At 36.9% G+C, this 26,483-nt stretch overlaps 2 protein-coding genes across 4 annotated transcripts in view; one reads left to right on the top strand and one right to left on the bottom strand.

The window, feature by feature from the left end:
• The window catches only part of LOC110374954 (large ribosomal subunit protein eL24), a 215,331-nt gene that overhangs the window by 48,502 nt on the left and 140,346 nt on the right, over positions 1-26,483 (top strand). The window lies entirely within an intron of this gene.
• LOC110374643 (protein timeless homolog) lies at positions 8,193-26,022 on the bottom strand. Of its 3 annotated transcripts, XM_064037220.1 has the most exons (23): positions 25,611-26,022; positions 25,136-25,319; positions 24,676-24,810; positions 24,056-24,312; positions 23,639-23,836; positions 23,236-23,418; positions 22,590-22,877; positions 22,390-22,514; positions 20,757-20,910; positions 19,890-19,970; positions 19,516-19,625; positions 19,050-19,106; positions 18,788-18,860; positions 18,287-18,485; positions 15,368-15,516; positions 14,262-14,356; positions 13,238-13,447; positions 12,885-13,052; positions 12,121-12,312; positions 11,046-11,242; positions 10,315-10,792; positions 9,910-10,033; positions 8,193-9,243 (listed from the first exon to the last, which is right to left on the bottom strand). In XM_064037220.1, exons 1-22 carry the CDS (start codon positions 25,862-25,864, stop codon positions 9,939-9,941), a joined length of 3,882 nt encoding a protein of 1,293 aa, XP_063893290.1. In that variant the 5' UTR covers positions 25,865-26,022; the 3' UTR covers positions 8,193-9,243; positions 9,910-9,938. The 3 variants fall into 3 exon arrangements, with proteins under 3 accessions (XP_063893290.1, XP_021188130.3, XP_021188135.3); XM_021332455.3 differs by having other exon boundaries at positions 8,193-10,033; XM_021332460.3 differs by having other exon boundaries at positions 8,193-10,033; positions 19,050-19,103.

Genomic DNA, 26,483 nt, shown 5'->3' with positions numbered 1-26,483 from the left:
TTCTTGTTTTTCTAAGAAAACTTGAAGTCGTATTAACGCTTGGTGGAAACTCGTTGAAAGGCACGCCTTGGCTAAGTGTTGTGTTTAAAGAAGCAGGTTGTGCCTAAGTAGAGATGTTACGTGTAGTAGGTGCGCGGCGTCACAAGCGCGGCATTAACCCATTTCTCTAAGTTCACTCTTACGTGAGCTGACGAGCGTTACTTTTTATATCAGGCCTAACCTCACCAAGTTCTAGTAGGTAATCTCTGTCTTCCAAGACTTTTACTAAGTAGATCTAGCAGCTTAGGGATCGACAAGCAGTGTTGCATGCAAATTTCTCACCTAGTGAGCCTGTCACGCATCCACGCCCCTTGCAGATCTCATCACACTAATCTCACTCCTAACTGAAGTATATAATAGTGTAACTTTCCAAAGTTTTACGCAGGCACCCAATATATCTGCCCCCAATGAACATTCAACACGAGAATTTGTTTTATTGAAACTGTAGAGACCTAGTTATATAATATCCCAATTTTCCCGGTCATTGGTTCTCAATAGTGAGTGTTCTATTTGTCATAAGGGTCCTCAACTACTTTAAAATATTGGATTTCACTTTTATGTTCAAGCAATCTCGGGTTTTTATTTGTGAAATAAATTTCTCGATTCGTTAGGGTCTGACCTAGAGTGCTTACTGGAAGGTACAACTGTTTATTTAAAGTCGAAGCAGAGATAACGTAAGCAGATGTCTCAAGAATATATTAGTCTGGAAAAGTCGCGGGGGACAACTTGATTGCGAAATAAACCCTGAAAACAGAAGAGCTCTCGAGGAGATCGTTTTGAACTAAATAGCCCGAGTTGACGTCGAGTAGCACAGAAGTCAGGGGAATTGAAGCCCCGGAGCCGGAGCGCACCGACGCGAGCGTTCACAGAAAATACTTGTGTAGCACGTGACCCGCACGCTAAACTGCACCTTAGATAATCAGATATTAATTGAAGATTTGAAGCACTGTTCTAAAACTATAAAATGTTGGCAATTCAAATGAAAACTTTGTACACAAAACAAAGAACTAAATATCGAAGCAACTACGTTTTTTATTATCCTTTATTTTGATCTTCGAACAAAAACGTTTTCATAAACGATAGCCATTTGCCACAACAAAATAATATCACGACTATAGCCAGAGCAATAGTTTCGAAATACCAAACAACAGAGAAACTAACGGCAATTGTAAAATGTTTTTCACGATAGCTTGATTTCCGGAAAACCGTCCCGGGGGACAGGCGATGGGAATGTATGGCTACTTTGTACTTCATATAACTTTATAGCCGGTATCGGTTGTGAATTTTTAACGCATCAATTGTTTGTAATCTCTTTGTGTATTACGGTGCACGTGTCCGGCGGAAAACCAATATTATTTATTTAGCAAGTACGTTCGAATGAGATAAAATGAGAGCATTGTACACTGGTCAAAGAATATTTTTTTGTAGTGAAGTCGTGTTTTCGTAGCATATTCGTAGCGTTATCGTAGCGCAGTGCTACGAATCTACGAAGACGGTTGATGTATACGAACAATGGAGTCGCGACCTAACCGAGCACGGTGAGCACACAGGCAACGTTAGCTGAAATCTTTTGAGCTCCCGTCAGACGGAATAGACACGAGGTTTCGTGTGCAAACTCTACTTGTTGTGCCAAGTGCTTACAAGTGCCTAATTTCGAGGAAGGCACATACAGAGTTTGCGTTAGATGTTTATTTTTGCACAGAAATAGCCATTTCATTATTATAATTACAACGGGATTTCTTTTTTAATGTCGCAAACTTAACTGCTTGTATTTTTGCGGTATACTGCGAGTCCCGAAAAGATAGAGAGAAAATTAATTCAAAAAATTCTTTTACTTTCATTTTGATAAAATATGGATTTTCCGGCGGCGTTTTATGGAGTTAGGAACACTTCGTAATCTACCTTTGCGAGGATTAACGTAAAATCGACGGCAGCTAAAAATATTCTGGTCTGTATCGACGCGGCGCGGTGGTTAATTACTCTTGAATATTTATTGGTCGTTTGAATAAATCGCTCGCGGCGGATAAGCCTTTAACTTGTATTATATTCACTTTTCCTGGCGCTAATTTTTGGTTCCTGTTTAAATCAGTTTTTGCGCCGCAGTTATTTATGAAAACAATGTCTGTTAAGGTAAAAAATGTATAAAACAACTCATCGTATTTTTTAAAGCCATTACGACGCGGCATAAAAATATTTTGTTCAATTTTACGGTAACGAGTGATTTTTAGTAAAGTTTACGTTGTCGGCATCTGTTGCCCTGCCGCGTGCACGCTTAACGTGAGAGCCTGTAACGGGTTGCTATTGTAAATAACCCCTGTTTAGCAAAGTCAGAGAAGGGAATTACTTTCGCTGATCCCCGGAAAAGTTTCACTATTACGGAGCGCAAGTGTGATCCCTTTCGTATTACTTTTATGAGTACGCCAGCAGTTGACGGGACCTATGCAAATGTTATTGCGTTCGCTAAGGAAACACCGAACCACTCCACGACTCCGGTTACTGAAATATCAATGTATCGCTTACGCCAATGTAAATATACTTACTTTCATTTAGGGACAATTTAATTACGGTTTTCTGTTAAAGCGATGTTAGTTTGCAGTTAAATTGAGCTGGTTGTCGATAAATTGTAATATAAATGGTCGTTTCGTAACCACAAATTATTGACCGGGAAATAATTGCAGTATTTATTGGTTAGGAAGTACAAGTTTTGAATCCCTCATAAAATACATTCTCAGTCAATGATTATCTGAATGTATGCGAGTGGGTGTGGGCTGCGCGGCGCAGATAACTCGTAATATTGTGGAATACTTGGTGGTGGCCGGAGGAAGAGGTTCAGCACTACTAATGAATCAACTTCGGAGCCTGGCGCGCTGCCCGCCGAATTCAACTTTTAATTGATTTGACATTATTCCGTTTGTGGATCCCGAGCGATTGCGCTGCGCCCCTTCAATTATAACTCATCTCCCAATAAAATGATCAAATGAAAATTAATTTACGAAAGTTTAATGAAGTTATTAAAACCCTCGGGAAGATGTCGTTCAACATAACAATTGAATCGTGACTGACAAATATGTAGGTAAGGGTGATTGTCAAACAACGCGTGGTGTGCTTCAAAGGTATATACTTATGTAAATATGTAGGTACTCAGACAGCATAATGTGCTACAGTATAGGTACTTTTTTGGTTATCTGATAGATATTATTGTAGGCACAACTCTCAACTTCTACCTAGAGGGTTAGGTAGTAGATACCTCTTACATACCTACATCTAACCCAATCGTGTCTCAAACACTCGACGATACGAAAGCACTACCTCAAAGTTATCATGTTCAATCTATCAAGTTAAACAAGCCATATTTTCTTCTAGCTAACGGTTGAACTAAAGGAGAATATGTAATATATTATAGTGCCTCTTAAGTAGTCTGAGTCAGCCAGTAGTCCGCCATCACATGTTCTACATATCGTGAATGAGTGGAAATTGCAAAGTTGCCGCGATAGCTCGCGAGGTTCGCTCCAAACTTGCAAATGAAAAGTTAATGCACAACTTTCTGACAGGCGCGGTCGCTCTTCGACCTCCTAACACCGCTCAAATGAATTTAAAACTTTTTAATTATTTGCTGCGACAAGTCCCAGATTTGTCATTACCGCCGCCGACGGATTTCCTCTGTACCTCATCGCCGAAACATAAGCAATTCTCATTTAGCCCAAATACGTAGAACGAGTTCAAGGCAATAATATTCTCTCAAAGGTCTACTTGTCTATATCCACATTATGGGCTTGAGAAGAGTGATCGTCGACAAATTGTCTTTATAGCTATCTGTGCCCAGTAACTTTCTCGAGTGTCTGGGTACGTGTGACAGAAATTTATACTTGCGAATAAGCACTCCAACTTTCACGGGAGCTTTAGGAAAGAAAAATAGTTTTTATTTTCTCGCGCAAGAATAACGCCCACTTTATTTTTTAGGAGCTTCAACGTTATTAAACGGGTAAAGGATGAATATTTTTATACATAGTGCATTGTTTCACGTCCATACGTGTAATACCCCTGTGCATGAATTCTGTGCGCTGGGAAAAAGATTATCGGATATGGCGCAGATTATAAAATCGAACGGGATGAGGCTTATCTATGATAGCGATTAGCGCGAGTTCATTAAACCAAATACGTTACGCCGCATTTTGTTATTATCGGCCCAACATACGCACGATAATGTGTATATTATCGTTCGTGTCAAGTATTTTTATAGAGGAGCGGTGACGTAATACTTTGAAAGGCTCTATTTAGGACGTGTTCTTTTTTGCTTCAACCCACGGACGTCCTTTGTGAACGTAGAGGTAGGTAAGCCTCGGCCGTGTTAGTTATTTTGTTATAATCAGCGAACTAGACAGGCGAGATACTATTATGTTAGTTCACAAACTCGTTCTCTTTTATAACACTTCAGTAAACGCTACACATTCGGATACATTAGGGTACGGGGATAGGTAAATATTGCCTAATCTACCTTTTACAAGTACCTAACTTCAAAATATACCAGCTAGGTCCAATCTACCCAGAAAGGACATTTTTAGGTAGGTGTGGCTGTCTGCTAGAAAATTTAATTATTCTAAATTCCTATTTTATTCTACTGCCATGAAGGTAAATATTTGGTATCTACTTAAACATTCTGATCTTTGAGTAGTGGTTGTGACCACACGACATAAAGTCTGTTTTATGTAGAGGACTGTCTGTGGCGGTCTGAATCGAGCGGACCACAAACATACATATGCATGACTGACTGTTGCTTAAAATAACTTGTAACTGTCGGCGACTACGTACTATTTAGGGTTTCATTTACACGAGTTTGTAAAGTACTATCTATACTTTAAAAATTAAGTACAGATAAAGAGAAAATAATTTAATTTGAACACATAATAGGCAGCTAAACATTTACAAACAGCGTCCCAAAGGGTTGCCGCCAATCTCCTGAACCGCAGTACCTCAGCGCTCTCAAATTAAACGCTTGCCTAAGACCCCTTATAAAATTACATTAACTTTATAATGCCGTAAAGCGCAGAAACCAGCACTCGATTAAAAGGGCCCATACAAAGATAATTATGGCCAGGTTATAACGTTCAGCGGAACCTCATTAGTATGATATCGGTGTCTTGTGTTAATGTTTTGTATAGCTTTCATTAAATTTTATGCGGTTAATGAATAAGCAAGTCGTTATCGGTATTCGCACGACGCGTCGGTGGTCAGCGTTTAGGTAGGTGTTTGTTGAGGTCATATGTAATTTTGTAATCACCGTTTTTAAATGAATCCCCACCCTAGCCTTTTAACGACGGCATTCCCAGACGAGAAATAATCGATCTGTCGATCAGCCTGTGACCATTGACCATTGTTGCAGGCGCAGGTACGCTTTTTATAAAACAATTACACGCACTGCTTGTGCTTAAATACTTGATGATACGAAATTTTGTGGCGAATGAATACTTTTGAATGATAATCTATGTAATTAACAACTAGAGAAGTATTTCTTTAATGGTGATTAATTATAGGAATATATAAGGTTTTGCTGTGCTTCATGTATGCCGTCTTAATGAAACTAGTGTCGCATTGCTCGATACGGCGCAGGTTAAGCCGCTTACAGAGCGCTCCGGCTCACAGGTATCGGCGGGCGTGACGAGATCGTGTTATGACGAACTCGTTATTATCTCATGTTCTACTCAATCGTAGACTCTATAGACATGTTGGTACTGCACTTAATTGTCTGAGGTGCCTCTTAATTTGCGAGCGTCGCAGAAATGAAGAGAGACAAGCTCGAGAATCAAAGGAATTTTCCAGGGTGTGGAATTTGATTGTTTGTTATATTCAGCATGGAGTTTTTCTCTATACCTCCTTTGTAACATGAACCTGATAAGAGTTATCCATAACTTTAGAGTTATGAGCGGGTTAAAATCATGATAATGTCATGGCGCCGTGATCGTAAGCCAATAAATCAAAAGTTACAAGATTCCAAGTTCAAATTCGAGCGTTGGGATATCTGGCACAAATTAAAACTTCCAACATTCAGTGTTTTCACTTCCACTTTTTCTATTTACTTTTCTATTAAACTTTGTTTTCTGTAGATACGGGATGAGGCAGCTTCGAGATTTATCTACGCGATACCGTTCTATTTGGCCGAGGGAAAATTCAATTTGGTTTTTACCTGAGGGTGCTCCGTGCGAACCCTCGCATCCTCTCTTTAATGTTGTTGGATTCTTCGTAAGAAAATATAACCATGATATTTTTACTGCATATTGTACATTTCATATCTAGTGTGATTGGGATGCCGTGACACGTAAAGTAGATCAAATATTCACCATATAATATTTTATGCAAAATTTATGCCACATTTGGAGATGAGATCGGTGCTCATCTTGGCTGAAAATTCTGCCTTCCATATTTAATTATACGGGTATATTGAAATAAAATTGATAAATCGATTACTACAGTACAAAATAAATAGCACAAGTTATAGATCATAGTTATCTCATGCTACGATGCTACGTGCTACGGTGCGTAGTTACGGCTACGCCGTAGTATTCTCTTAAACTGTTTTGGAATTTATGTCTCTGCTTCTTCATAGGTATTTCTATTCTCTATAAGTTCACATTGACATCTTTTTGTTAAGTAAATCAAGTAAAAGTTTGCCCGCAAGCTATGAAATTCTATAAAGTTTTAGATGTCCTTGATAAACTCAATCAATAATAATTGGTTCGCTTCCTTCGCCGCGTATTACGAACTTAAGCTAATTCCTTCGGGTCAACGACCTCTCTGTCGCAGGTTTCTTGGTTCGCGGTCTCAAGATATTCAAGTAGGTATTACGACAGCCAATAGCTTTCGGTGCAGACAGATTTCTTTACGTCTACAAACATTTAAGTAGGTACAATTGCCATGTAATTTGTCTATTTACTTTTAGAATTTACATTAGATCATAAATATTTTCTATTCTTTGTAGAAAGGCATTAGTAAGTACATCCAGGTACCTGTTTTATAAACGAGTTCGAGAACTCAGTAATGATAATTACTTGAGAATAACTTGTTTTTTAACAAAGAGAATCCTCCCCTGCCTCCTCAACGATAACGTAAAAAATATAAATTTCTCCTTTGAAACGTCTTCCCTGTAAAGGTCTGTTATAAATTCATCTCCTGAATTCGTAAGGTAGGCAGACACCTACCATAACTTCGACTCTGTATTTAAGACGTTTTTAGAAAACATTTCTGAATGTCGACAATGGATGAAGAAAAACAGTTGACAAAAGCGATTTTGCTGTTTTCATTTACTTTCCATTATTCTTTAACTCGTTTGTCATTCTTTTCTCTCCGCCCGAGGCGTGTAAAGAAGAAGAATGAAGGTTGTTTATATTTACGCAACTAAGTGACTGGGTAGCAAGAAATAAGTAACATTTGCTGCAAAGATTTGCCGCTTGCTGTTTGTAATACGCAGGGGCGAAGTTTATGCGCAGCCCATTAGCACTGTCAGAGGAATACTTTCAAAAAATGTACGTTATTTCACCCGGAGTTCAGAGCTAAATATAATAAGTAAAACATTTTCATCAGAATTCGTGATGAATCATCGTTGTTACGAAGTTACGTACTTAGGTATTCATAAAGATATCTACGAATGGTACTGTAATAGATATAAATGAGATTCGAGAATGAGATGAGATGCGAGTCTCTAGAGCGCGCCATGGTTCACTATCATTTCTCTGGGTTGGAATTAATCACTTAGTCAGACAAGCTCTCGTCTCTGAGATATCGTTAATTTAACACTTAAAACGTTTTTATTCGAGTGGATAATTGCAAGGGGGCGGTCGTAATGGGCCACGTTCGGGCTCGGCAAAGATTGATGGCGTGCTGTTGGAACATTAAAATAGCCGTCTACATTTGAATAAGAAATACTTGATCGCCCGCGGGATTACGCGATCAAACGATCGTTTGTATTTTTTAGGCTCGCGATTGTGAATGTAGGAAATTCGCGAGTCGGCCGATTACGATGTTTAAACGCTTTTTATGTGTGTGAATGATACTTTGTTTTGTTACCTAGAGAGTTATGTACGTTACATAAATATTGTGTTTAGCGTATAAATAAATTATATGGGGGGTTAAAAATGGTATGAGTGAATTTGTAATAGAAATAAACATCCATTACCTTTATTTCAAACATAAAATAAGCTATTATTTCATCTGAGAATTAAACATACAACGATTTGAATAAGCCACAAATGTTTTGACGAACAAACTGTTATTCGCAAAATTCACTACTAGAACCGAGTGTACATAGGTACTTAAGTATAGCTAATTTGAATGTTGTTTCAGGTAGTATTTGCTCCCGACACGGGTGTCTGTTCCCAATGTAAAGATAATGTTAGAAAAACAACGAGACATGCAGGGGAGAGGGTCGGCGCTAATCTGATAGCTGAGTGAAAAGATTTAGTGCTCACCCCACCGGCATTAATATATACGAAATATAACAGCGAACCGGCTTTCACTCTAATACGAGTACTACAACCTTATTACTTTGTCCATAATAATTAGTTCGATATAATTTATTTTGCGGGGACAGAATTTCAATTCTCGTTTATTTAGATGGCTTTAGGGATAATCCGTAAAGCCAACGTAGAGCTGTGGACGGCCCGATATAATGATCACGTCGAAAAAGAAATCGGTACCTATTGATTTCGTACTGGTGGAAAATTTTGTAGAAAAGAAAATAATGAATTTTTCAGTACAGTTTATACGATAGTAAGCAGTAAACGCTATTGCTTCTACTTGGATAAACATTGGCTGTATCACAAATACATTTTTTCCAATTGAGTCGGTTGTATTGCACAATATTAGCAATATCGAATGCGAGGACTCGATCCCTTGCAATGGAAGGCAAATGCCAGCAAGCGAGCTCACTGACTATATTGCGATTCGATGGCGGGATCATATTGGAATTCCTACGTGAAATAATAACATAAGAACTGCACAACCGACTGTTTATTTAAGTCTAATTTGAACATATGCATGTGAAGAAAGCGGAGGAAGATTTTTGTAGAGTTTATTTTTCGTATAAAATTTGCTGGAGTCAATATCGAATGTATGCAAGACGTTTTAAGGTCACTTTTTGGATAAACCGGTAAGAGAAACTCAAAGTTGCTTAACAATACATAGTATTTAATCTTAAGGCCAACTTACAATAAAGGCCGGTTTACACTTTGCGAAGTGTGAAGTGATAAGTGTTAAGCGTTAACTTTACGCGATAAGCCTCAAGTGTTAAGTAGTCTTTTCCATCTCCGTTTACACAGTGTTTAGGAAGAAGCTCATAGTGGTACTGCCCGTTGTGCATAGTGTCTCTAGAAATGGAAGATGAACAGCGCCTAATATTGAGACAAAGTATCTGTTGTGGTATCTGATATAGAAAATGAACTCAATTTTGAAATCGGGAATTCCCATCGCTTCACTCAGTTTCAATAGGGCCGCATCTCTCAACTGTTTGTTTTTAAATTCTGCGCACTTTACATTGTATAGGCATTCAAACTTTATGTATTCTTGTACGAATTTTAAAGTATGTTGTTCCGTCCACTTCATTTTCGCTTTGAACTTGACACTGCGCACTTAACACACACGTATTTACACACTGATTAGTACAGGCAAATTGCGAGAGAGGGTAGTAGAAAAGTTGAGAGGGGGTAGTCACTTAACAACAAAAATAGACCTTGATTCTATTCACTCGCACTAATCAATAAGTACTAATCGCACGTATCACTTAACACTAATCACTTTACGCTTCCGTTCACACCTTGATTACTAAACACCTGCACTAATCACCTGCAGTGTTAACTTAACAAAGTGTAAACCGGGCATTAAATACAAAAACCAAAGAATTATGTTCAACACTATTCAGAATCATCTTCAATAACTATTCTTCGCTTCTTTTTGTCGCGTCTCGACGACACAATTACGTCGTCATTATCTTCAGTGCTGCTGTTATCTGGGGAAGTGGGAAAGAAAATATATAAATAAAGTGACCGTTTAAAAACGAACAATTAAAAACTAAGTGGTGTCTATTATTTTAAGTTTCACTACAGTAAAAAATCATAAAAACTTACATAAATAAATAATTCTTAAAAGTAAATAAATCAAAGTTAACAATAGCTTTTCTAACTAGAAAAATAATAAAGTTGACGGCACCTCACTAAATGACAGTGGGCTGTGCTATGTAACAAAATATAAATTACATAATTATTTATTGATATTGCCGTGTCTACTTACCACTGTCCATTTTTGGTATATTGTTGATAATATCTTCACTATCCGGCAAGTCTTCTTGCTGCAAAGTCCGTTTAGCGAATGATAGAATATCGTCATCGTCGTCACGAGTCACAATTTCGTCATTGTCGTCGCGAGTCACACTTTCGTCTCCTTCGTCAATTTTCTGCATTTTCCCGCGACTGTCCTCATCTTCAGAATCACTTCGCACACGTTTCCGATTGCGTGTAGTTTCATTATTGGGTTTTGTGCCACTTTTATCGATAACATTTTCCACGTTATTTTCCCGCATCTTCCTTAAATTATCGAACAAATCATCGTCATCACTCGATTCTTCTCTCTGGTTTGTATCGAGTTCTGTAGTTTCGGTCGCCTCACTAGTGTCGATAATAAGTTCTTTATGAATAGCCTTTATAATTATTTCGCGCCTTTTCCTGATAGTCTCGAAGTGCAAGGCGCTTGGTATTCGCCAGTATTTTTCCTGTAACGGTTTGATTAATTTAATAACTTGGGGGAACAAGCATTTTGCAAGGACTCTTAATGTTGCTGGGATGACTAGACAGTTTATTATTAATTAAAATGTCTTTGTAGGTACGTCGTTAGTTTAAGGAAACGAAACTTTGCTGCAACAAATACCCATGGAATTCTCTGTTTTTTTATGTGTGTGTTTGCCCAGGGTTTATTTTTTATTAGAGGTGATTAACTATTTTTGCAAAATGTGTCTGTTACATTACCTGTTCATCAAAAGGTGGCACAACGCCTACTCCTCGGAGCACTTTCTTGAACAACTCTTGATCCATAGCTTCGACAGACTCCTGAGATATCGGGACGAGAGGAATTCCCTCACCTTCTGCATCATAACCTTCCGCCTCTTGGTCCAAAGCTACCTCTTCTAAACTCTCCGCCAACCATTTCAAAGCTTCCGTTAAACCTATAACCATTTTCATTAATGTTCGCTCCTAATACTCTATCTATTTATTGATTTATTAACTACTTAAAGAATTTTTGACATTAGACATTAGGGCTATAGTTATCGGCACGAATCTTGAGCTCTGACCTTCACCTGCGCAGAAGTAATTTATTGGGTCTCTTTTGAGGTATGAAGTGAGGCGCGGGGGCGTGCTAAAGCGGTGATTGGCCCGCAGCGCATCGCGTCATAGCCGTCATTCGGGATTGGTTCTTTGCTAATAAATCACTTCTGCGCAGATGTAGGTCGGAGCTCAAGATTCGTGCCGATAACTATACCTATACATATACATCTAATGTCAAATTCCTAACTCCGGTAACATATAGAATATTGATAACGACAGTAAATGTTTATATCAAGTCTTTTATTGAACTACGATATTAGTTCGGACTTCATATACGAACGGAGAAAAGAACGGGAAGCAGAATTATTAGAAACCCGAGAACTAATAAAGCGATTTTGCTCGAACAAATTAAAAAGTAAAAATTGTCGTGCAGCGCTACACAATGGAGTTTTAAGTTTTTCCTTAGTCATTTGTTTGTGTTTTTAATAAGCAAATATAAATGTTGTTTTTATTATTAATTACATAGGTTTCATACTAGAGTATTTTGCTGCACGTAGTTCAGTAGGCTTGATTTTGTACGCGTACTTTTTGTACGAGATTGACCTTCGACAAATGTTACTAATTCAAGCCGAGCGGATAATCTGCTAGTTGGATAGTGCTCTTGAAAAACTTTTCTTCAAAAAAATAATTTCTCTATTAGAGATTTTTTTTTCAAAGAAATGGGGTTTAAAAATTTAAATAATTAATTAAAATATATTTGTGTGTAAATAAGACTTACCGTTGTCGACGGCTTGCACCATAAGCTTAGCGATCTCATTAGCAGTCAGTTCGATACGTTTCTGTTGTTTCCCAGTCTTTTTGTTTGTCGGCTTTGAAACGCTCTTATTCTTCACTGCTTTGGTTTTAACTGGCTGTGGCGTGTCGTTGTCAGAGTCTGACTTGTCAGACGAGTCAGAATCAGAAGAATCGCCTAAAATGATTTTAAATGTAAAAATTAAAGAAAGGTTTTGTATGTAATAAACAAATCTCTATATGTATTTGTTTATTCTAAAAGTTCTGCGAGTGCAGTCTATTCCAAGAATCGATATATCACGTATCCTACAATAACATTTATTTTTCGTATTCCCGACATATAATTCAATATCTGTTTAGAAATGTACACTTGGAACATTTCAGCTGTACATACTCAATGTAAATCATACACCCACTAGAAAACTGTAGGAAAATGGGTTAGGTTAACCCACGCATTGATAATGAATTCTCCATATGTGGGTAGATTTAATATTCAATAATGTGAACAGCGGGCTTCGTAACAGTTTGCGGGTACTACTTTTAATATTCTGATGATTGAGCATGAGTATGTTATTTTCATAAGCCGAGAAGGAATACAAACTTGAATAACTAGGTTTATTTAGTGGCGTCGCTTTTAGCTATTTTAGGAAAGCAAAAACTGGGATCAGACTAATGATATCGGGCTGTCGCGAGTATGAGGTGGGGTGAATGTCAGCGCTAAGAATAAACTTAGCGAAGTTAGTTACTTACTGTTCGATTGATCGTCATCCGCGGCACCGCTTTTAGCGTTGGATTTCTTTTGTCTCTTTTTGCGACATTCCCTTTTGTCTCGAATCATACCTAACTCCAGTAATCTGTCGACGTAGCTACGCTTTTGACGTTTGCGAGGCATACGCGGCATTATTACGCCCATTGGATCTGAAAGAACTCTTTGTTTTTTAAATACCATTCGCAGTCTATTGAAGAGATATTTCGTGGAAATACGTTTTGCACGTGTACAACATTTCAAGGATGATATTGGAATGGAGGTGATACATTTTCCTTGATGTAATTTAAGGAACAATGAATAAAAAATTGGTTGTTTATATAGTAGTATGTCTTACCTGGTACATCTTTGTATTGTTCCCACAGTTCTGTGAGCAGTTGATCTTCCTCTTCACTGAACACTTTGGGGACTTTCTCTCTGGCGGGCTCCTTGTGGCTGCGTTTAGTCGGCGCTCGGAATATTAGCCCCAATTCCTTCAACTTCTTTATAACGCCGCGTCTAGTTCTCGTCTGGTCTATGAGATTCTCCAAAATCCAGTCGATCACATCTTTGCAAGTAAAAGATAAAGAATTTCAACATTCGCGTTTATATTTAACTTCTCGGGGTGAATCCTCGAGGAGTCGTTTGAAGTACTAATGCATATGTTAAACGGGTTTCCGCAAATGTTCAGTTTATATACGCATCGGTTGGACTTGAAGCGTAGGCTGCCTTTGAAAGTAGGTAACATGGTTAATGGCGAGTTTCACTGGTAACTGATAGATCTCTGACAACCTCTCAGGAACTTATCTGACAGGTATAATTTTTGGATTTACAGGTCTCGGATAGCAATATTTGACAGAAACAATAAGCAGCCTTTTTCTGGGAGATAGCCTTAACTATCAGATAACTGACACTGTATCGGTAACCAGTGAAACCAGGCATCTACACTATTCAAATTGCGATAGGCTACGTAGGTAATATTTTTTAGTAATTAGTTTGCTTTGTGTAGTGTTAGTTCAAGTTTATCGTGTTTGAACGCGGCAATACAAACACGAGTGTAGTGCGATATGTGGGCCGTATAATGGCGGGATAAGCTGACACGAGTTACAGTAGGTATACTACCTAATTATACCGAACCTTTATACTAATTAGCACGCTTTCAAAAATCCCTGACTGTGGTGAATTTTAATTTTGTAGGATATGTTGTAACACAGCTTATGATTTAAATATAATATAGATAATGCGTTTACTTATGTAGGCATACATGAACTAAAATTATTAGTGTAACTAGGTAGAATTTTATTACAAACCAGATGGGTTTTTAATGTGGATTAAAATTTTGCATTTAAAAGGGAAACGGTGGCTTATTTAATATTTCTTACCTTGATCTGTTTCTGGATTGCTTTGATTTTCCATGTACAATCTACGTAATTCTTCCTCTTGCTCTTCAGACCAAACGCCTTTACCAGGCTTGTCCCTAAAACAAAATGTTACGTCTTATTTCTGCTATAGCACGTATTTAAATTACCTAGTTTTACCGCCCCTAAGACGACCCACTGACCACAAGTGCAGGTAACATATTTTACTTGTACAGTTTTACAGCTTCAATTATCTACCTAAAAGTTAATCGGATAACCTAGCTTAATTAAAATACACGCAAAAACTACTAAACCCATTTTGTACACAAAATAAACCGCTATTCTTTTAAAATTCATCAGTACCTTATGCAAGTTTTAAATAACGATGAAAAAGAAAAAAGCAGCTTCAAGATAGGAGCTGAGTTAGCCAGCATTTCAGTTGGCACTATCTTTGAATACATTAAACAAAGTTACAGGTGTCCCTGCTTTTCGTAACATCTCTAGCTACCGCAAAAAACTGTTACCTAAGATTTAAATACCTATTCCCAGAATTAGGTCAAACCAGTTGTGCATTCGAAATTAAGCTAAATGTTTTTCTTTGTTCTGTGCTCCTTTTAACACGTAAAATAAGTCTAGTAAAGGATTTAGGTTCTTTTTTTAGAATTTTCTTTTGTCTAAGTTTAATGAAAGGGTTGGATAATAATGACTCTTTCATTATTAAGATTCTGCAATTATATTTCTAAAATGAATTCTTTTCTGCTCTAATATTAAAAGATTTTTAAGCTTGTAATAAGAATACCTTCATTTTCAATTAACTACCTTTACAAAGTACACCTTACGGAATTGTTCTAAAAACGGATCTGACCTTTAGGTAATCAATCATAGTTTAGTAACGCGACCTATATCAACATTATCTTGTCCAATTAACGCGATCAAACGTTTAGAAACTGTGGACAAAGATTGATGATAGCGAATGTGAAAATGGTGTTATAAGAGGTCATTCACCTTACGCAGGGAAGCGTCAATCTGATGGGTCAACACTGACTAATTGGGTCAATAGGTTACGCGACAATTACTTCAGTTCAACAGCTTTTTTCATCCCTTCATAAATGCATTTTAAACACACTTACCTGTTATCACTATACAAATCATATCCATATTCGATATCAAGTGAGTCCTTCGAATTTTTCCAGAACAAGAGCTCTATAAACACTTTGGGATTCTTCGAAGCAACTTCTGTGAATTTCCTCAATATGAATATAGCGAACTTTTCCAATTCCTGTTAACAAAATAGTAGTATTCCTTGAGGGGTTTTTAAATTAAATGGACGTAGTTTCACGATAAAAAATGTTTGCTAAATTAGAATGTCGTTCATTTTTATGTACATTTTATTATTCTCGAAGCAAAAGAGTTAATAATAAATTACGAGATGTAATTATGCTTTGTTCGCAAAATTCCCCGCCTTTTATTTGCATTTCAATTTAGGGCCACCGTTAGGGTGACGTGAAGCAAGACAAACATTTTATTACCCAGTCACTGATAGGATGGTGCGTCAGGTTAATTTAGATTCTCGATACATTCGGTAGGCACAACACCCCTCGTGCGTCGATAAAATCTGTCCCTACCCTCCACACGTCGTATGCACGACAGAGAAAAAAGCTTAAATTTGGTCGCACGTGTGTCGTAATATGGGAAAAATATAAGGCTATAAAAACCAGTTGAACTTATCGAAGGGAAAATTGCATTGTTTTACATAACATCAGCTAGTTTGTGACCGTATTTTTGTGCTGTATACGACTTTGTGTCATTGTTTTAGTCATACTTTAGACGCCTTTTAGTGCTAGGGTTTTCATCCTTTCAACATAAGTATTTTTTTTCTTTTATACGTCAGAACGGACGAAACTGAACAAAAAAAAAACCACCATCTGAATTGAGAACCTCCAACTTTTTGGTAAGTCGGTTTAAAAATAGAATGACAAGTTGATAGCTCATCGATCATAAGTAGGAGTCGCGTCGCCCTTCCAGTCTTTACGAGTTACGTGGGCGTGTAGTATTTCCGTAGCGTTACATGTTATCAAACGAGACATTAACGTGACCTTTAAGTTATGTAGGGGGGCAATTGTGAAGCAATTATCACCCATAACTTAAACTTAGCGACCCTTAACAGTCGGATTATGGAGACAGAGATAGGATAATCTCTATACTATATCTATCTACCTACATAGAGGATGATGTTTCCATCTGGTATAGACCTTTTTATATACCCAGCAGTGTCCATCGATGGGAAAAAATGGTCATTTATGAAGAGGGGACGCGACAGAATTGCACTCGGAAATTCCAAACGAATATATTGACACTAACCAAGTTATTTATTTACTTTGGGTAACCTCCTAGATTACATTTTATTTCGATGTTGATATGCAATAGTTTTAATAAATTGACCCATAAATTAGGTTTACTTAAAATTTTCTTTATAATTAAGTCGAAATACTTTATCAAAGATCACAATACTATAATACTAATTACATTAACATCGTAGGTACTAAATCATCTCCAGACACAACCTACAATGGTAACTAAACAACACAAAGCAAAGTCAAGTCTTTACAGTGAAAGAGAACAGTTAGCAAACACTTACCTTAAACTGCGGCACTCGATTTTCAAGGATCCTTTGGAATATAAGGAATAGTGAAGCTTGGAACATCATCTTAAAGGTAGAATTCCGTGGATAGCGGCTACGACAGCCGCGCGCGGCTTACGACAGTCGTCGGCCGCGCGCGACAATAGTCAACCTATGAAAATGTATGGCACCGTTGCCGAGGTCCGCGACAGTCGCGCGCGGCCGACGAATTTCGTAAGCCGCGCGCGGCCGTATGCATCTCAACATGGTCTAGCGCTTAGTAACATCTATATAATTTTAGTAAAACCATAATTGAATTGTTTTTTATTTAGTCGGCAAAACTTCCTTTTGTTTTCATTACAATACAAATGCTTTTGAATCAGTATTGGGTAGTATAATTCGTCATTTCTACTTTTTAAAAATAGGGTCGATTGGTAATCTATTTTCATAGTACAGCCACAGCAATACGTCATCCTCTTCTTCTTCAAGGATATCAATTAGCACTTCGACTAGAGGGAACGGACGAACAAAATCTACGAATTTCAACACAATGCCGCGCGCGGCTTACGAAATTCGTCGGCCGCGCGCGACTGTCGCGAGCCTCGGCAGCGGCGCCATACATTTTCATAGGTTGACTATTGTCGCGCGCGGCCGATGACTGTCGTAAGCCGCGCGCGGCTGCGTAAGCCGCGACCCACGGAATTCTACCTTTATAATTAACTAGAAATACTTTATCAAAAACTACCTATTCTAGAATACTAATTACAGTTAACCTTATTAAAACATTTTTAGGGTTCTGTACCCAAAAGGTATAACGGGATCTATTGTGTTCGCTCCTCTGTCCGTCTGTCACCAGGCTGTATCTAATGAACCGTGATAGTTAGAGAGTTTAAATTATCATAGATGATGTATTTCTGTTACCGCTATAAGTAACAACGAATGCTGAAAACTCCCTTACAACAAACGTGATTTTTTTGCTAATTTTTGCTCGATATCGATAACGGCCACAGGCAGATGCGGTTTTATAATGGTACGGAACCCTTCGTGCGCGAGTCCGTTGGCCGGATTTTCTTTCTTGCTTTTTTTCTTTCTATTAATAGCGTACAAAATGATCCTCAGGTACAATCTACAATGGTAACTAAACAACACAAAGCAAAGTCAAGTCTTCACAGTTCCAGCGGGGGCTAACAGGGCCAAGGCCTGGCAGGGCTGCGGGATTGTTCGAAAGAGTTACCGCGGCCCTGGTACATAAAAGGCCTACGACGGAACACGACGGTTTTTAGTCAGTAAGAGTCTGACAATCACCGCTGCTACCCCTCAACGTGATTTGATGATTTTTGACGACGGTGGTGTGGCTTTTTTAATGACGGTCATTTGATGATTTTTGACGTCGTTAAAAAAAAAGTGTTCATAGTTAGCAAACACTTACCTTGAACTGCGGCACTCGATTGTCAAGGATCTTTTGGAATATAAGGAATAGTGAAGCTTGGAACATCATGGTGGGTCGCTTGCAGTCCCACGCGATGCGGTGCAGCATCTTAATGATGCAGTGGTTCGTGTGAGGCAGGTTTTTGTCGTAGCGCTCCAGGAGATTAACGCAAGCGCTTACGACGCGGGGGTGACAGAATCTGGTCAAAGAAAAGTGAACGTAAAGTAAAGAATAAAGCTCTCTGCTATAATCTAATTAATGAAGAAAATATTCGGATAGTAATTCTCTATGATGATGAAATTCTCTTATGAATATAAAAGGTATGCTAAAAACTGGAATTTATGTTTTGAATGTCAATTTTAGGGAGCAAAACAGAACGTTTAAATTACCTTAATCAATCTTCTGAAAGCTTGATGGACATAAGAAACGATTAATTTTTGTGTGTTTGTTTAGTGTGGGAGTGTGTATGTAGGAACTTAAATAATAATGTAAGGATATTACCTGTTCACAAAATCTTTGAAATCAAAGTCAGTTTCAACGACAGCAGCACTCCTTTCTTCTTCTTCTTCTTCGTCTAAAATCAAGAAGTATCTATTCAATTGATAGTATAAAATTAAGGCAGAAAATATATATTTTATATGAAAATATTCAATGAAACCGCGTGTATCACAGTAACATTAGAATCAGCCCGCATATCAAACCACAATTCGTTTGAAAGCCTCGCTTCGTTTACACTTCGCATTGTTTCAATACAAAAACTTACCCTCTTCGTCATACTCGGAATTGTCTTGAGTATCATTTACATCAACAGCATTGTCTGCTAAAACAAAAATAACCATTAACACGATACCCAACATTAAATATACCGCCCTAATTTAAATTATTATACTTCTCCACAAAATAAAAGGAACAAAATATATTTTCTTATTTTTCTCCAACAAGCTTAATACTTTTAGAAAAGGTGAATATTATTCAGTGAAACTTGAGTTACTTTTTAGATGTATAAGTTAAGTACCTTTAAGTCAAAAGTTTTGTAAAATGCAAAGTGATCTTGACAGTTGGGAACATAAAAACAGAATACTTTCTGTTGTTTACTGAGCTTAGTTGAAACTAGAGAGGAGCAACAATTACTAATTCAATACTCTGTACTGTCTAGACTTGACAGTCTGTAGTAGTGAATCATTCTTTTGTGAAAATATGATCTTTGAAATATGTCGTTGATTACTTACCAGCTGTCTCAACTCCCAAGTCGGTATTGTAAACAGTTTCAAGCATTGTTAACTCTTCATCTTCAGTTATTCCATTTGTACCAAATATTCCTTCATCTGGCCACACTTCCCTGATAATTAAAATAAGATATTTTTCTCATAGTAGTCACTCGAATTAATTAGTTAATTAGAAGCTTCAACTACAGCACGTTATAAAATGAAGTGAAGAAAAACTCGGTACAACTGTGACCACGCGATATTTTTTGTCGTAATTAGTGTTCATTAGTTAATTATTGTATTTTAATGTCAACATGAATTCTGCAAGTTGCTAATTAATTAGACATGGACCAAGTAAGTAGACTTTAATGCTTTATTTGTTAGATATAATCACTTACCTGGCAGCTCTAAACATGCCGACTGCATCTTCGAATTTGTACTCGCGCATCAACTTTTGCACATTTTTCATGCAGTCCTCTCTGCAAAATAACATAATCAAGTTACCCATTTTTGTTGACTTATAGTGTAATTATGGATTGTGACATATTATCAAGTAACCAATTTTTTGTGTCCTGTAGTGTAATTATGGAGTATGGTTATACAGTCAAATTATATAGAAAAAAAATAATAATTATATTAAACTTTGCTTTGTCTAATATCTGTTCCATTATCAATTAGTATACAAACAACATTCCTAATTAATTGACAGCTCCTTGAAGAAATAAATACCTACATAAATAATAACTTGAGATGTAAAATCTCTTCATTACACAATCTAGGTAATGAAGGCTAATTAAGTAACTATGTAGGTGAAGTTTCACTCAATGACGGCAAAGCAATAAGATTTCAACATTGTAATAGAATATTGTGTACTCAAGTTAAATTGTAGGTACAAACAAAAGATTACATTCATGCATACAAAAGCAATGCGGTAAATAATTAAAGAAGGAAAACAAATTTTACATTGAAAACCACTATAAAACCGCCTTTCGTACTTCTACGAAAAGCATTACAGGTAATCTTCTCGCTTTTATTATGAAAATCGTTCAGCATTCAAAGAGTAAAAAACTCTTTGACGCGAATTCTACTGAACTGTTGTAGCCGATTTTCGGCCGCAATTCATATTAAGAGGTCAGCCAGCTGCACAGGACAAATTATAGTGCAGAAGCATTTGCACACTAAAATATGTTGTTCTGAATCTATACCTACAATCCCAAAAAATTCATTCAACTCAAAAATCAACAGATAATCAAAACAAATCTTACTTTTGCTGGTCAATAGGTACGTCAGAAGCGGCGTCAAAAGGCGGTGGATGTTCATCCACTCCCGAACTGATGACCGCGGCCATCTGCGCCCTGAGCTCGTCCCAGGCGGCCGGCGGGGACGCGACCTTAGTCTTTTGTGCACCCGCCTTTTGTTCTTAAATTAAATAATTGCCTTTATTCTGTGGTCTTATAAATCTTTACATAACTTACAAGGGTATATACCAATTGTATATATGCCATTAAATTAACACTTCTTAAATACCTATTGTATACAACCCACTAAATTGACATAATATTCACTATGTCTATCTATATTACTAGCCGTTTTCCCGCGGTTTCACCGATGGGAACTACGGCATGTACCGGGATATAATATAGTCTATTTACCTAGTTAGGTACGCAGAAAGAGTGTAGCTATACAAAAGTTAAGAATTTTTCAAATCGGTTTAGTAGTTTCGGTGTAAACAAACAAAAAATTATTCCTTTTTATAATGTTGATAAGTATAGATCTGGGGGCACGGCAGTGCCCCAGCCTTAATATACCAGGATAGGTTGTCTAGCGACATTGGTCTCCTCAAATTCTCTCGACTAACAACGATTCAACGCCTTCTCCTCCTACCCTTAGTCAGGTCATCTTCCCATCTTTTGTTCTACCACAATATTAATTAGCTCCCTTTTATCACATCTGACCGTAAATTACTTTTAAAAGTAGTTATACGATTTAAGCTTTGTTTGTATCTACACCTAATAAATGAGGGTCGTTTCGGTTTTTTTGGGGTCTGCTACGGATAAGTGTTGGTGGTTTTTGTGTGTTGTTTTTTGGTCATGTTCTAGTTTAATTTATTCGAAGGAGTTCAGAAGTTTCAAAGGTGATTTTTAAACAGTATTGGAATCTGATTTCACCAAATTATTCATCAGGAAAAAGAGCCTATAATATTTTTATAATATCGATTTAACATTTTTATAATCGATAATATCATTAATATCGTTTTTTTTTTTAAATAATATAAATGTCATATGAACGCTTTATACGGCAAACAAGCCAATTGTCCACTAGTTTTTATGACACTCATATTCGCCTCGACGGGTAAAGCATTGTTAAGAACCACAGGAATGACAATTACCTGTTCTAGCTATCACAACCATCATTCTCCGAGCCTTTTTCCCAACTATGTTGGGATCGGCTTCCAGTCTAACCGGATGCAGCTGAATACCAGTGCTTTACAAGAAGCGACTGCACTGCCCGACCTTCTTAACCCAGTTACCCGGGCAACCCAATACCCCTATCACAACCCACCAAAAGATTATACGCGCAACAAAATCCGCTAGTGTGGAAGCGTTCTAAGCACAACACTATGCAGATAATAATATGCACTTCGTCGGCAGTTATGCTGTTCATGATATACGGCGCCAGCTATCGTAGTTACCAGAGCATTACACACATTACACATTCATCATTTAATGGCTTGGATACTTCAAATTTATAATACAGTGTCTGGTAAATACCAAAATATTAGGGAGACTGGAAAAACAGACCATTTAAAATGTGTTGCGATAACGTAAGCTCCAGTTTACTTTAAGTTCGAGATTGGAAGTTCATTAATAAGATTTTCTTAATCAAGTATAAACTTACTTTTCGGTTTGGATTTGGCCTTTTTCCTCACTTTCTTTTGAACAACTAGCCCGGTTTTCTTGCAGTAGTGCTCTAACATTTTAAGAAACAAGTGAACAGTTTCCATTAAATCCACTAAATACGACCTGAATAGGAATAACGAAATTAGTTATTTTTCAAAACCTATTTTACTAAAATAATATTTATGTATAGTAACTTACCTAGGCATTTTGTTTTCATCATAATTTAGAAACGTAGAAATAATAAATTCTCTATATTCCAATACGTAAAAAATATTGCTTTTCAAAACTTTAGCAGATTCTTTGACAGAAGGATCGGTACTTTTGTCCATAGCTAACAGAGTGTTGAGTAATTCCTTGTAAGCTCTTAGAGCTAAATGTAGACGCCTCACCCAAGGTGAAAACTTTTTCTTCTCAACTTTGATCATGTCGTAGTATTTCTCCATTTGTTGTTGTACATAATGGAACATAGGCACCGACATTGTTTCACTGAAATCATTTTACTAGTTAAATATTTTTTTCAATTTTTCTTCATTAGCAGTTTTGTGAGGTTGTCTCTTTTTCTTTACTTACTAGCAGTTTCACGAGGTTTCGCTGCCGCGATGTTTTGTCAAAAAGTCACGTGGACGAATTAATAACTCGCCCTTTTAAACAATTTCCATGTAACTTGGATCAGCCAATTTACCGTAAATGCGTAAGTGCAATATTTCATCAAAATCAGTTCAGCCGTTCTACCGTTAACGAATAACAAACGAATTCATTATCGCATTATTTACACCGCTTAATAGTAACGAAAAAGAAGTTTTACAAAGCATACTATGTAAACTAAAGCATTTTTTAAACTAACCTGACTAATCCAACTTGGAAATGATGGCCCCTATTGAACTCCATAAAGAACTTGACTGCCCACAAGTAATATGACTCATCATTTTGTTGGGCCTTGGCGCGCACTAACACATCTTTCACATAATGCATTAGTGGGTTGTAAGAGCTGTTTAAGAATTCTATACAAAATTCTTTCAGGAACAATCTGCAAGTAGGGGTGTTTTTAGTAGAAATACATGTGGAATAAACATTCATAAATAAAAATATGACTCTGTGTAAAGCTGCAAACAAAACATAAAAAAAAAATCATGTTTAACTGTTTTTACGTAACTAATCAGCTTAGTTATTTTAAAAAAATGTATTAACCCTATCTCCTCCTTTCTCTTTTCATTGAAGTTTGTCTGTGGTAAAATATTATAACTTACCTGATAGCAAATGCAGATCTCCTCTCTAAAATACCACTCTCAACTGGTCTTCTATTTTTGGGTTTAACCAGCTTAGATTTCTTGCCCCCACCAAAGTCTAAGTTGGATATTTTGTTCAATGGTTTCAAACAAACTATCTCATTGTCTGATAAAGATTTCATGTTTTGCACTACATATGTGCCTCCAAATCGAGAATGCCTGTAGAAAATAAATTACCATTCAAATCATAAATAATTGAGAAAGGGGACAAAAGAAAATAAAACCTATTTTGACCAAACCTAATCAGGAGTAGATTACATGACAAAAATGCATTTTGATTGTTTACAAGATGCATTAAATATAATTTTGCCAATAATGAAATATAGTAAAAAAACCATAATCGTCTCTTTTTAGTTTTTGAAGTAATAAATAATTTACCTTGTTCCAGAATATTGTTTAATCTTGTTGATTCTCTGTTTATTTTCGGACATTCTGATAGAAAGCAACTCTTGATCATCCCTAAGTTTTTCATCAACACTGCGTTGTAATGCAGCATCAGCCAGGCTACTTGGATTCTGTTCCCTCAACAAATGGGATATGATCTCAAGGATATGCATGAAGTATTGCTTCTCATTTTCAGAAGACATGTATAGGATGATGTCTAGGATGCCTGACTGATTGAGAGCCCATAACACCTAAAATAATAGTTGAAAACATAATAAATTATGATTCCTTTGGGACCATTTCCGTTCCATTCCTTGGGACCCAAGGGTTTAGTCCCAATATTGGTACTTTTAGATTGCATCACACTAATATAATAAAGGTGAAAGATCGGAACTATCAGTCTATATTAGCAATTTCTTCACATGCAAACTGCTAAATGGATTTAGATTTGAGAGAACTTGCCAGTAATATGGTATACATAACCAGCAATGTCGGCTACTTTATATTCAGGTGTGAAGGGACTTCCCTCACAGGCGAAACCGCTGGCTGAAGCTAGTTTTGACCATAAGGTAACAATAAAACAGAATATTACTAAAGTATTTAAAATTTCTAACCTGATCATGCACACTGGCATCATTCTCGGGCCTCCTCTCTCTGTCCAAGTCAGCAGGAACATGAAGTACATTTCTAATTAGTATCAAAATTCTCTCAATGATAAGTCCTGTGTCTTCATCCCTTTCTGTCCAATCCTAGTAGAAAATTTTCATACAAATAGAAATTATTTCATTTCAAATAGTAATTAATTAATTTAAGGATATTATAAAATATGCTCGCTTGGTAAAATAGTGAATTAGTGAAAGAAAACTTACTCTAGCGTCAGTTTAAGTCTTAAGTTATAATATTATTCGAATATGGATAGATCTACAGATGTAACTTATTTCAAATGAACAGTGGTAATAAAGTCTATTTAAATAATGATAATAAAGTCAATGGATAGTTAAGACCACTTATGTCTAGTATCATATTGCAGATATTGGACAAAATAAAATTTTTAAGGTAAAAATATGTACTAACAATTTCCAAAATCTTTGCCAATTTCTTAGCAAAAATGTTCCATGTGTCAACTTTGGTAAATGCCTCCTCTTTGTAAGCCTGCAAATGTAATAGGATCTGCAGGTAGTTGTGTCTTGCTGTGCGTTCCACTGGCACTTCTTCTCGATACAGTAATAGAGCTGGGTTTGTAAGGTTCACAAGTAGTCTAGAAATGAGTAAGTTGTTATACTTGTTATGTTGGTCTGCTGTCATATTTAAAATAATGAACTTAGTTGTTGTGATAAGAATGAAATGAAAATGTTAGGGAGTTTACATACTAAAAGGTAATATCAATGCAAAGCTATTTTGCTATGATATTACCCTTTATAATACGTGTACATAAACTTGGCATGCCATTCATTCCTACAACATTTTATGTGAAGTTTAATGATCATACTTGGGAATTACTGATGAGAAGCATATATTTTTGAAGTGAATGACTTATTAGCTAAAATACCTGAGTGTAACGTCGAACAATTCAGTGTTCTCCCAGTGATCAATTAGCATCGGCAGTAGATCACTTTGTAGCACTTTTGTTTGACCAAAATGACGACGGATTTCATGATCCTCACCATCACGGCGTAAATAACGAATTAAATCTTTCACTGTATTGAGAGTAAAGTCGTCTATTAAATATTTGCCAGTCTTTTTATCATACGTCCCCAAAGCGTTGCAAGTGGCGGCTAATTCCGCCGACAAAAGCGATGTCATTGCGGATATACTTCCAAAACACGCACAAAATTAATTTTAATAAATTCACTAGTTAGTCTATTCGGTTTAAACTCATTATTTATTTCTTTTTACAGGATTTTGGAAACCGGCACAGTAAACATTGTGCACTTTTGATTTGACATTGACAGCTGACGTTTGACACTGAAAAGCCCGCGAAAACACAGCGCGCAGTTTCGTTCTGAAATGTTAATTGAAGCCAGTTTTTATTTTGAAAGAAAAATATTACATAAATAATTTCATTGGTCAATGGTTTCATTGTTTAAAGCCACGTTTTACTATGTACAGGGTCGTGCTGCCCCGGTGTGCGAAATGTACGGCGCAGACAGGCATCAAGCAAATAGGGGCACCGCACGGCTGCGTGGTGTCTCTGATACATATGGCGCTTTTGACAAATGCTACCGTCAATTTTGGTAGGTATTAATTTGCTCTCACGCTTGCTAACGGACGCTCGCACCCTGTCGGCTGTGGACCTTTCTTATGTACTTCGTTATTTATATCTTAATATATTCCCTTAGGTATGATGTAGGTACTATTTTATAAGTACCCCTATGTACTAACTAGTTATGTACTTCCTTCAAGAATCCTTATGTATTTTCCT

Source organism: Helicoverpa armigera, chromosome 12 (genome assembly GCF_030705265.1).
Source record: "Helicoverpa armigera isolate CAAS_96S chromosome 12, ASM3070526v1, whole genome shotgun sequence".
NCBI lineage: Eukaryota > Metazoa > Arthropoda > Insecta > Lepidoptera > Noctuidae > Helicoverpa > Helicoverpa armigera.
This window is presented reverse-complemented; position numbering and strand designations above follow the sequence as displayed.

Coding starts and splice junctions, on each gene's coding strand:
- LOC110374643 (XM_021332455.3), bottom strand. CDS start 25,864: ATGACATCGCTTTTGTCGGCGGAATTAGCCGCCACTTGCAACGCTTTG. Junction 19,107..19,515: donor CTTGGGAGTTGAGACAGCTG/GTAAGTAATCAA, acceptor TTTTTGTTTTAG/CAGACAATGCTGTTGATGTA. Junction 18,486..18,787: donor TTCAAAGATTTTGTGAACAG/GTAATATCCTTA, acceptor TTCTTTGACCAG/ATTCTGTCACCCCCGCGTCG.